General features: G+C 36.8%; 1 protein-coding gene across 1 annotated transcript in view; it reads right to left on the minus strand.

Annotated features, from left to right (window-relative positions):
* Positions 1-608: 608 nt before the first annotated feature.
* PDK3 (pyruvate dehydrogenase kinase 3) overlaps positions 609-13342 on the minus strand; it is a 61332-nt gene continuing 48598 nt past the window's right edge. The window contains exons 7-11 of the mRNA XM_051608245.1: positions 13222-13298; positions 11914-12015; positions 11224-11334; positions 6329-6442; positions 609-5226 (exon numbers count right to left, since the gene is read on the minus strand). Of these exons, the coding sequence (XP_051464205.1) occupies positions 5083-5226; positions 6329-6442; positions 11224-11334; positions 11914-12015; positions 13222-13298 (548 nt within the window). The 3' untranslated portion in view covers positions 609-5082. The remainder of the gene's footprint in view (positions 5227-6328; positions 6443-11223; positions 11335-11913; positions 12016-13221; positions 13299-13342) is intronic.

Genomic DNA, 13342 nt, shown 5'->3' on the forward strand with positions numbered 1-13342 from the left:
AAAAATAAAGCATCACCAAGTAATCTCATGAAAAATTAGCTTCCTATTCCTCCATTATAGCTGCAGTTGATTCAAATGATGCCACCTCAGAGGAAAGGCAACACGAGACCTCTCCTCCTCTTGGATGCCAGGTGCAACACAGGACAGCTCCCCAGTAAGAGTTCTGTCACATAAACCATGTTGGGAACAAACTGACTTGAAACCCACCCATGCCAGAAGCTCACAATACACATTTAGCAGACCACTAACAGCTCCCCAGGGGTGGCAGGCGTGAAACAGCCAGCAGGCCCCTCGCTTAAGGACAGTTCCTGCTGGACAACTAAGAGCACTGATGGTGCACCACTTGGTGCCCTACCTCTGCCTGGGATCATCTGTAAAGGGTATGGATTTCAGAGGACCATCAACACAGCACCTCTCAGTAGTGTTCAGTTCAAAGGAAAAAATTTAATGAAGTAATTAGTATCAGATCGGTGGTGTCAGAATTATCACAGACACATCAATCCTACTGATATTACGTAAAAAAAATCTCTAGATGTAAGAAACTAACAAGTTTTCTAGACCAACTTCTGAGATCTTTTAAGACAACATAATACCACAATTGAAGCATGTGAACTTTAAATTTTCTGATTTATTTTTTATTAGAAAGCCACTTCACTTACACAAATCTTCATTGTTTCAAATTAATGTCAACAGCTTAAATCCTGATCCTGAGAACACATTAATTTAAGTAGGACTATTTGCACACAGTTTATTTGTGCAAGTATTTGCAAGATTCAGCCCTGAATTGCTACACAATTTATAACTATGTTCCTCATTTGTGAATAAACTCACCTCTGAACTCAGTAATACATCGTTCTGTCATGTGCCATCATATTTTCTTAAGTTCTGCAAAAACATGTTTATATATATTAATCCATAGGCAGATGAGTATGTCAGGAAGAAGAGATGAAGATAAGAAACCACAGCATCTATATGGCACCCAAGGAAACATGCAAGGAACTGAACACTGCACAGTCAGACATGGTTATCCTCAAGAGATAAATACTAACAATAAACATTTAGGCTGATTTCTACACAATTATTTTTATCAATCAAGACCACTTTGCACTTTCCAGCACCTAATATGTAAGGATCTAGAAGTGTTTATTAAAGCTGAGGGGACGCAGAAAATGTCTTCCATGTCAATGAGGTCAAGATTTAACCCTAAATACTAAATTTGGATGGAGGCGAACAGGAGACTGCACTACACTGAAAGACCACTCTTGCTCAATTTTTTGAGGAAGTGAACAGCTGTTTCAAACCTATTTCTACATACCACTGAGGACAAAGTATGTTATCCAGTTGGAGCAGCAAGTGTAGTTTACATAGCCAAAAAGTAGCCCGAGTTTTCCAAGAACACCACAATATCCATATTCTTTAAGCATCTGTCAAGGGACCTGCTTTAAACATTGTCCAAGAGGTAGCACAAACTGCAGCAGGACAAAGACTTTCTCAGTACTATACTAGGTCATCACAGACAAGTACAGAGGCAGAGATTGTGTATTTGATATGTAAAAGAATAATTTCAGTATTTTCTGAAGATTTGCTATCAAATGCTGACTCTGAAAGACCCTTTGTTAGCCTCAAAACCAAGTCTAGAAAAGCAGGGAACACAAATACACATATGAACTTGAGATATTTCCGTATCTATTAAACTACACAGGGTATTAATAGATTATATTCAAAGACACATATACCAGAAAAATGCACACTGGACAAAAAAAAATACTATTTGTTGCACTACAACACATAAAAGTTGTTTGTAAATTCTCAGGAAGAACCAAGAAGCAAACATCCCTTGCTCAGTTTCCTTCTGCTAATTTTCTAAACACAACAGATACAAAGCATTTTCACTGAAAACATTTTTTGCTATTTATGTGTCCTGTAACTCAAGACAAGCAGGTTGCAATGACACTAGCAGGCCATATGTCTGAAATCCCAAAATATGAATCATGTTTTTATATCATCAGAAGGTTTGGAATTAACAGCCCCAAGATATTAAAACAAATAGTTATAACATACTCCAATCAAATGCATAAGTAACAGAAAAAAAGATCAGTATCTGTAGTTAAAACTAGCCATATTAAAAACCCACCCACTCTCATTTTTTTCATTTTGCCCACTGAAAAAACTCTCTTCTCATCAAACGTCTGCTGCTGTTGTTTCCTAAGACAGTTTTCAGACTAATACCCTATATAGAAGCATGGTGTGAGGACAAGGAGTGGAGAACAATTTATGGCATACCTGGGATCTCCACTAAAGCACAGGCTGCCTAGACAAGGTTGGAAAGGAGAAAAGTTGTTTCTCGCTCATATTCACCTTTATGCCCACAAACAGACCTTGGGAAATGGAAATAAAATGCAGTCCTTGTGCTCTGCCTTCCTGCACCAAGCTGTTTGTGCATGCTTAGGGTTTTTGGAAATAGTGCGATTTCAGGGGACTTCAGTTTTCAAGCACTAGAGTACTTCAGCCTGGAAAGCCAGACAGTTGCTTTTGTGAATAGAGAAGTGAAATGACCAATATACCACAATACCCTCCATGGTATCTTCAGCTTTCACTCATTGGCTTCCATAGTTTATATTCATTTAAGGAAAACAAGTTTAACGTGATTGCATCCTTTATTTTCTTGGTTCCGTCTCCTTCTCATGTATAAGAAGAGGGTCAAAATAAGCACCAGGTCAGGATTTACTACTTCATAATACAATTTCTAACAAAAGCTGAAACTCAGCTTCTTACACAAACTACCTTATTCCTTGGAATGTTTTAGGTAATGTTCTAAGAAAAACTGACCACACACAAGTGGGAAAACAGTAGTTTCATCACAAATGTCTACTTCCAAGGAAGCCCTCCTCTGTGATTACTAGAAAACGTACAAAACTTGCAAATAATTTAAAACACAGTAAAAAGTTATGGGTGAGGGCAGAAGTTAAGCAACTAAATTTTAGTAGATGTGACTTTCAACTGGTGTTTCAGTCCAACTGTTACTGTGGTTTCACCCCAGTGGCACAGCTGTATTGCTTGATTAGCAATCTGCCTTCTCTGCAGTCCTGGGAAATTATTGCTCTGGAGGCTACATGTGTTACACACTCACCAAGGGTGAAAATGCCCTTGCCAAGATCAAGTTAAGTCTGGTTTGGGAAGTGAAGAAGCTGGCCCCATCTACATGCTCCCTCCCTCTTCCTACCTGTAGGCAGAGGGGGCTCAGCAGCACACCACTCTCCAACTCTCACGTCAGCCAGCCTTCAGCAGCTGAGCTGGCACCTCCACCTCTGAAGAGCAGACGGGAGCACATTGAAGTAACCTGCTGCTCCAACATGCCTTCACTGCACAGCACAGAGTGGCCCACCAAATCTCAAGCCCTGCAAACTCATGAACTATTCAGTTACAAATCCTTGACTGCAGCAGGTAAGAGTAAGGGTTTGCAAGCTAAGGACTCCAACTCTTCAGAAATGGGGCTATATGAAACTTATTGCTCAAAGCACTTCATAATCCTTTGATGAAATGTGCTATAAGTGCAAAGTACTATTATTAGGTCAAACAAAGTTTTTTTTAAAAAAATATCTTGGGCTTTATCAGAATTTCCCTGTTTACCCAACAGATCAGTTCTTTATAAAAATAAATACTGTGAGGACAAAAGGGACAGTTCACCCCCCAATTTTAGTAAACAAGTTTCATTTTTCCATGCTAAAATCTGCAGTATCTTTCAAAAAATATCAAAACACCTAAAAGAAACTGAGGGTGCATCAGAGCTGCTTACAACTCATCTACTTTATTCCTGTGGCTAGGATATTACCAGAACTTCTAAATCTCATTTTTTTTTCTGAAAGGTTATAATATTAGAAGCAGTATTTGGCAGAGACTTGGTGAAGAACATTTTCTTAACACTCAGCAGTAACGTGGACAATAAATTTAAGGGGAAAATACTTTGGTTTTTTTCTCTTCTTCAATCAAGTATCAACTGTGTTTTCCCCTCCCAGTTCTGTGCTATTTCCAGTTTCATGTGTCTAGACCAAAGACACTTTCCAAAAGCTGGTATACATCATCTTTATATACATTACAAATTCAGATTACCAGACTACAGTGAGACATTGAATATATAAATAACTTTGCAAACTATTTACAGGTTTTAAACTAATCAGGTTCTAATCAACTAACAGTCTTAAGGCAAATTCATTTGTATGACTTGCTGCTGCCTGGCCTTTCAGCATTTCTCTCCCCTCCCCAACCCCCAAAAACTATAAACATGAAATTGAATTAACCCCTGCCTCTGTATTGACAGAGTTTCTTGTATGGAGAAATGATCTAACGACTTATGATCTCTCTTTAAAACTAGGAAAAATATACAGAAATGCATTTCTGTGTTTGCGAGTCAAGAAAATCATTAAGGTGCATACCAACAAGTGGAAAAAACTACTGTCTTACAACAACATAACTTTTGTATGCACTTGACAAATGGATTTGGGAATTCAGGGAAAGCATCATTTTAAAGCTGCACAACCCTTTTTAGTACTATGCATTTATAAGCTCATTATATAGAAAACCTGAAGAGCCCAAAGGGATTTTTTTGTAAGAGGTGACACGGTGCAATATAAAATGCAGCAAAGAGTGGATTTTCAAAGCGTATGTTTACCTACATTGTAATTTTTCTCTTATGCCATATTGCTGTGCAAGATACTATTCACCATCTAAAGGGATTCTTCACACGTCGCCAATCGTTACAGTGGAAAAAAATTGGCCATTTAAATAGTATCTTTTTGTTACAACTTTGTATTCTTAAGTGCAATCACAGTGCAATCCCTTCTGTCAATGCATGACTGAAGCAACCAAGCCTATTCTGGTGAAGTAGGCAGGATTCACATACCAAACGTGCTTAGTGCCTCCCTTTAAGTTCCAATCATCACTTTGTTCTTACTGTTTTTCACGGTCCTGATTAGGTCTTTGTTTGGAAGTAATTAGCTATTGTGGTTCGAAGGATTCTGGAACAAAGCAGAGACTGTATACTGAATGCAGAGGTCATCTCCAGCACAGACAAAACGTGGGAAATTATCGATTTGCTTTATATTTAGAAGCATCCCTTGGTTCACTGCTAGGATTGCTCCAGTCATCTGCTTCAGGTGTGGTCTTGTAGTGTCGCCATGCTGACTTATTAAAAACTGGAAGTCTTTCAAATGATTCACTTGAAAGGGCCTATGGAAATACAAAAGCAACTGTAAGATATCATTGCAGATACTACGAGCAAGATAATACTCTGGGAAGTTCTACAGTTACAACTTCTGTATCAAACATGTCTCAATTATGCAAGTCACAACACTGTTCTGAAGACACTTGGGCTGTGACTAATAATTCTAGCGATAGCCAAAGTACTAGTCATAGTAGAAGTTAAAAGAAAATAATAACACTTTAAAATATTTGTCATCTTTCCAGGGAGTCTACAAAGATAACAAGAAAATAGTTTTGGTCAAAAATATTTTAGGGAGATTTGTCCTTGACACTGAGCTGACAGCTGCTTTACTTAAACATTTCACTTCTCCAGCAAACTCTGACTCTGTCAGCTCACTGATCTGTGAGGACTGATCTGAGTCCATTAGCACGCCCTTTTTATCCTCCAAGAAAGATCATACCTTTTTCTTCCACACAGACATGCACAGGATTAAACCCTTCAGAAACTGATATATGTTAGCAGAATTAGCACAACTCACTTGCAATGCACAGCAAGGCACAGGACAACACCAAGTCAACGACCTGCACACAAGCTATAGGCTATATTCGTATAAACTCCATCATGAAATTCAAGCAGTTAGTTTCAACCTTAAGCCTCCTAGTAGCCTGGGACCTCCCAGAAATCACAATGGAATCAGTACAGTCTATTGCACAAAACTCATGAACTGCATAGGAAAAAAAGTACTAGTCACGAGTCAGTTAATAGTCTTATCAGTTATATTTTGGTTAATACTTTCAGAATCACAAAGTATTAACCAAAATTATCGCTCTTCACACAGATCTTTGATTAGCCAGCACTTACGACAGACTCACAAAATGCGAAGATCCAACACAGAGGACAGGAAAAAATGAAACAAAACAAAAAATCAAAGCAAAGTAAATGGTATTAGTGTCAGCTTAATGTTTATAATCTCTGCTTTTAGGATTCTGTGTAACTGATTTAGATAAAATACAATGAAGATTGCAATGACAGATTTTAAAACAAGTTGAAGACTGAAAACAGAGAACGTTCACTTATTGAGCGTGCTATAAACTATGAAATTGCACTATAAAAGGGTCAAATTCATACCTTCAAATAAATTACAGCATCTGAACCAACACCCTCCATTGAATAGAGTTTAAGGTCACCTTGAAAGTACCTCGCGTACAGGCGAGAAATTGGCAAACCATAGCCAAACCCAGCCTACAAAAACAACAAAACACAAACATGGTGGAAATTTAAAAAAAAGTAACAGATTTCTTCAATCATGTGAATAACAGAAGATACATAAATATTAGATTTGCATCAAGTTACTCTTCAAGCTGTTCTTCATTACTCAGCCTGCACTGTAAATTGGCATTCCATCTTTTAAGCAATCTCCATTTTTCCAAGGCATAACTTTTTAGTTGAAGTATAGAAAAGGGAAAATAATATCAGTGTCCTTTGTTAGGACTACCTTGTCCATTTTGCATACATCAAAGAGGCAGACACATGTAAAACACAGCACACACTGCTCCCATCATCAAAGCAAACCAGTACTCCCATGCGCGAGATCATTATCCTCAAACATTGCCACACTTGGGTGACTACACAAGAAAGCCAGAGACAACCCTGCTTACTTTACATTATTAAGTGACTGCTGATGCTAAATTGCAGCAGAAATCAGATGAATACAAGCAAAGAAATACAAGGCAAATAGCCCTTGCAGTTGTCTAACAAAAGATGAGGGAAGATTCCATAGCACTGAACAATCTACTGAGGATGAGACCCTGTACAGACCACACAGTTTTCAAAGTACAACAGACTGGATAGATACGGGTTTCAGATTTTAAATTTACAACACTAATATTCATAACCATATCTGTGACAAGGTCAGCACCTGGCACCTTTTCCAATCTACTCTAGTCAGAAAAAGTTATATGTAACAAGCCTCTCTCACTGCATCCAAGGAGTAAGAGTTGGGTCTACACATCATCTCTTTCAGATGACTGGATATGTGCTGAGAATCACAGGGGTTGATTATTTACCTGACCCTACCCGCATTATTCAGAACTATCCAAAGCAATAAAGAAAGGATTTCAGAAATACAAGCATTTGAAAATAAGGTTATTTAACACAATGGAATAATAAAATTTTCCCGTAAGGGTTGATTATAAGAAGAATTAGATGCCTGAAGTGCTCAAAAAAACAATTAACTCATTCCAGTATAGTATTTCTACTACGGCAACCTAACAGATACTGAGAAACATGCCCTGAATATTAAAAATAAAGCCCCAAAATGATACAAAAAAAAAAAGGAGACTAAGAAGCAGGACTTGCGAGTATAACACTCAGGGAAAGTGATATGACTTTTTTAAGAAATCCCTTGGGGGATGGGTGAACATGAAAAAACTTTGTACTACAATATCCATCACAACTTCTATTGCTGTCATCTACCTTCTCTACAGCATCTCTTGACCCCTTTGCCTTCTTTTTACAGAAGTCCAAACCTGGTCATTTTAAATTCATTAGAGTTAGTCACACTGATGACTGTTAAGAATTCTTCTAAGCAAAATGTGGAAGAGAAATGCCAAAGATGCCCTTTTCTAGTCTCAGTGCTCATCATAGTTATTAGTTTCCAGCTCCACAGTTTCAACAGTCTCTTAGCTGCACTTTTTCAAACAACAGTATCCTTTAAAAATGTAATTCTCAATGACTTCATTAGAGAGACACACATAATTTTCAAACACCTGGTCTTGAAGCTACATGCATTTCTTTCTTAATCTCTAAAAAACTGGAAGTTATCTGAAAGAACAAAAAAGAATTCTGAAGATCGATTTGCATGTTTTCTGGAGACCAAATAGTAAATACACTACAGAAATTAAAAAGCACAAAACTGAAAGGCAAACTGTAGCTAGTACATAGCCCCAGGAACAGCTAAAGTAAAGGGCAGTACCAAGCAAGCCTGAAAACATATTATACTTTCTTCTCTACAGAATTACACCTCTTTAAACCCCATGCTCAAATTTTGCTTGCTTCCTGCTCCTTCCAGGAAAATCTTTTTATGCTCTGTGCTAGCCCAGGTAATTTATTTTACTGCCCACTTCCAAAATTTCCTGTCAGTCTCTTCTCTACATTGTCTTCTAGGGTATTTTCCAGAACAGGTAACTTAGAAGAAACAGGAAGACGATAGATCCCAGATGAGCAGTTGTTATGGCAAGACTTGGCAATAAGTCTATTTTGTAGAAGACAAGAAGAGGTGCTCATCTAGGTCTGTGCTTGACCTAGAGGACAGAATATAGCCAGAGATGGTACACCTCCCTTGAGAATGGAAAGCATTTCAGAGACAATTTCCCATTAAGTACTACAGTATGCTTTACACAAATATGAAAATGTTACACTTCTGTGTTACTAGTGTCTACAGGTCTAATCAAACCAAATTTAACCCACATTTCTCCCACTATAAACAAATGCTGACAGAGAGAAAATCATTCAATTCTTTAGGAAAATCTAATTATGATTACACTTCATCATGTCTTTGTAGCGTTTCCACTATGTGTTTAGCAGTACAGATGAAGACAAAATCTGTTAGAATCTGAGTGCTGTCATGGTAACAGGGTTTCTCAGCAGTTTTTAAACAATATGTGCAATGACACTGAGAAAGATTTTTCACTGATCCACAAAAAGACCCTTCTCCTCCACTCCCCAAGGAGTTTCCATGAATGTTTCATAAACTAGACAGGGACCATGTAACAAGGGAAGGGAGTGCTAGAACAGAAAAATATTTCTATTTACACTGCATTGCAATTTAGTTTAGGATATTATCTAAGTCAAAAATGATACAAGCACAGACCCCCCCCTGCCTTCTGCAGCACTGTAATTCTTCAGTGGTTTGGTCTTTGGCACTAAGCAATAAAAAAAACTCCTTTCTGTAGGGACTTTGAAAAGGATTTATGCAGAACCTTTCTGCTGAAAGATTTTTATTTCTAGATGGACACAAGAAGTACAGCTTATTTGCTTTTATTACTGGATCTGGGCCATAATACAGAACATATCCAACTTCACTGCTAAGTCCTTTTTCCTCTTAGTGGAGAGCTATGCCACACACTCCCAGCTCCTGACTTTTTTCTTTCTACAGACACAAATAAATAGCAGGGCTTAGCAACTCTTTTCAACATTCAGCCATGTACAGACATGGGTCAGACTCATGGGGCAAAAGCTGCCAGGTTCACAAGAGAAGGATACTTTCAAGGTCTGACTACAGTGATATAGCAACTGAAGAGAAAAACAAAGCCTGAAAATGGGGCACAGTAGAAGTATAAAAGCCACAGAATCACAGTAAGTGGTCTTGAAGATGAAGAAATAAACACAGGAATGCACTGCTAAAGACGCTCAGAAGAGAAAAAAAAAAAAGAATGGTGTCAATCCTAAAATGAACACATTTTACAATCAGAGAGCCACAAAGGAAGAGGTATTTTAATAGTGAATACAACTGGTAATCAAGGTATAAGTTTATAGTTAGAACAAGTTTCAGAAAATTCATGTAGGCTGATACAGTAAATTGCTGCTCAAAAGAGAGATGGAACAAAGGTGTATTATGAATCAAGAAAGATTCTGCCATTCTTGATATAAAGAAAAAAGTTTATATTTGAATTAAGGCCTGTTCCCTATCACTCATCCCATTCAAGAAGATTTTCTATAAAAAAGCAAAAGACTGAAACATTAGAGATGGGTTGTAGAGGTAGGAGCTGTGAAGGATTAATATTGAGTCAATGCAGATACAGAACTGGGTTTCACACCTACCACGGTAGCATCAAACACTGGTGAAAACAATGCAATACAATTATGTGCCACAATATTATTAACTGTGGACTAAGACAGTACCATAAAGACTTTATGCTAAATCTGAAAGGAAACTTATTAACTCTGAACCAGCCAAAACTGTTTTCACCCTTAGTTCACTGTTAATTATTTAATATGAAAAATAGCCACATTCTCTTTGCAACATATTTTATTAGTTGCCTGAAGGCACTTCAAATAGAAAAGTATCACTAGAAAAAAAATAATTAAAAAAATCACTTAAGAACATGCTAGTGAGTCTCCCTAAATAGTGGAAATTTTTCAAAGAACCAACTTTTTCTCAACATGCCTCAAGATAAAGGATTGCATCAGAAGCAACAGAGAACAAAGATGAGAAGAGACAAAAATACAGTTTCAGTAGTAATCCACTTATTGAAAGCCAGTCAAATGGAACAGCAACAATTATAATTTTTATCACAGTGAGACACTACGTAATTTAGTAAAATAATTGAGAAACAAAATATTTTAGAAATAATAAATTATAATAGAAATAATATAATTTTTAATAACTGTTTTTAAAATCATACTTGCTAAAAGAACCTATGCATTCAATGCTGAAATAATCCCCTGCTTAGAAGAAACTATAGGGACATTTTCTTTGATTGAAATCTGACCCTGATACATCTCAGAAAGGAGTATCACATGAGATATTTCCAACTGAACAGGAATATATCAAAAGTGTTCACATCACATGCAGGTTTGTAGAGTCCATAATTTATATAAAAATAATTATCAAAATTCAATGTAAGCTTGTGCATTATCACATTCTCAAGTGCTATAAATCTGACACTGTGGCTCACCTTCCCAATACATTTATTATAGGAAACTTACATAAGCAGTAATTTACACACCAAAGAGAAGTTCATTAGGTTATCCACCTTCTCAGTAACATAGCACTAAAAATCCTGTCCATCAACCTGCGAAAATATTGTGCTTATGCAGACATGCTTGTTTCCAAGAATATAATGTTAAGAAAAGCAATTTTCTGTTTCAAAGATGAAGTGATGATAACAGAACCCATTTTCTCCTGATACATTTTACCTGCACAGACTTGCTAATAATAAACAATTAGTAGATTGCTGTGAATGGCAACCTACAACAGAGCAGTGCAAAGGGACATTTAAATACATCTTGCAATTGCTTACCAAAGGCACAGCTCTCGAGGGCTCCAAACTGGGCCTGGGTGCTGTTGAGTACATGTAGTTAAACAATCTGTCTATTTTTCTTAAAGGTACACCTCCACCTTGATCACTTATCTGAGGAATGAAAAGTTCAGAGATTTTAAACATGTTGTTCTGAAAAAACAGCTGCAAAACTCAAGCAGCATTATCTAATCTAGAAATAGTAAAGGAACAATTAAGAAATTTGCATTTTTCTGATTTGGAGAAAAGGAGTTTGAGGGGTGACCTCACGGCTCTCTACAGCCTCTTGAAGAGGGAAAGTGGAGGGAGTGGTGCAGGATGAACCCTGGATGCATGGGAATGGTTCAGAACTGCTTCAGGGAGAATTACACTGGATATTAGGAAGCATTTCTCTACCAAGAGGGTGGTCAAACCCTGCAACAGGCTTCCTAGAGGGGTGGGTGATGCCCCAAGCCTGTCAGTGTTTGAGGATAAGGCCTTTAACAACACGCTTTAACTTTGGTCAGCCCTGAGGTGGTCCAGCAGTTGGACCAGATGATCCTTGTAGGTCCCTTCCAACTGAAAAGATTCTATGCTAATGAATACGAAGCAAGTGTCAGAAGTGATACAGTAATGAATTTGTCTTTCAAATTGCAAGTTATACTTGGTAAACCTAGCAGGTTTGTAAGCTGTATGTTATTTTTAGGCATTTACCTTAATAGATAGATCTTCTTTCCCCAAAGTGACTAAGGTTTTGATCGATGGATAACCTTCTTTCTTACCTTCATGCAATTCCACTGTAGCTCTCATTGAATTCTGAAGATATAAGAAAAAATAGCATATTTGATTCTAACTTTACCACATACATGCTTTTTGTGACAATTTATAACTTGCATTTATTTTGTTAAATCTAGATATTTTGTCCTACATCTGTATACAAGACAGAAAAGGCAGTATTTAAAACTGATCTGAGAAACACTCTCAAATCAATGAATTGTCCAGTTAAACTCTTACATCAGAACTCCATTATACATACTTTTATCTATTTGTCATAGTCAGGGAACATAATTTTTTTTTTTTTCTGAGTAAAATCAAGTAATACATGTAAGGGATGACAACACTCTTCACCCTCCACCTTGCAAAACAGAAATAGCAATGTTCACCACAGAGAATATGATTTGATTTTCTTAGCCTGGGTCAGATAATTGTGAAGTTACCATCTATTTATCTGACTTCATCGTATCTATTAACAGAGTTTCCACTGGCAGTCCATCACAGATTACCATTACTTACAGCTACAACTTAGTGGTTTCATGCTGTTTCATTACTTGTACCAAAACATACCTAAAACTAGTGTACACAAATTCTCACCTGTTTTGCCTTAGAACTGTTATAAATGGCAAAATGAGGCAATACACTTGACTTGAAATGTAAAAATCAAACCCAAAATACCATTATTAAAAGTTTCTCTTTGACCAAACACATTTTTCCCCTGAATTTCTAGTGTTCAACTGCACCACCTAGAGACCACCTATCTTATTCAAAAGCATACAACAGCTCTCACATGTTCCACTTTCACTGTTGTTCTAATTATTCAGAAAACACAAAACCAAAACAAAGTATGTAATTTACACTATTCAAAAACATATGGGCTGTTCTCACAATAAACAAAAGACACTGATCCTAACCAGTCCTCAAACATGCAATAAAGAATCAAGCTTATAAAAACTGCAAGGTAATGAATATATCATGTTTCCAAAAATAGACTAACATGAGTGTTTTATGTTAATCATCTGCAAAAGTACAAAGGAAGAAGTAGGAAAACATAGAAAAAAATCAAGTACTCAAGGGTACAGGAGAGAGCTCTAACCCTAGCTTTTAACAGTTTCAAAACCTCTTCATTGTTCAAGAATAAATGTTATTCCAATTTTCCTTTCTAAGAGCTGTAACTGAAAAGAACCCCAATTTCAACAGTAATTTAAGTTCACAAACCCCTTCCAGACATTAAAAAGCACAACTTACCTTGAATAATTCAAACAACATATGAAACAAATGAGAAGGTACATAGACTACTTGAATAGGCTTGTTTGGAGCTTTAGCTAAAAAAAAAATAATAAAAAATAAAAGAAACAAATTATTTTTT

Source organism: Apus apus, chromosome 1, assembly GCF_020740795.1.
Source record: "Apus apus isolate bApuApu2 chromosome 1, bApuApu2.pri.cur, whole genome shotgun sequence".
NCBI lineage: Eukaryota > Metazoa > Chordata > Aves > Apodiformes > Apodidae > Apus > Apus apus.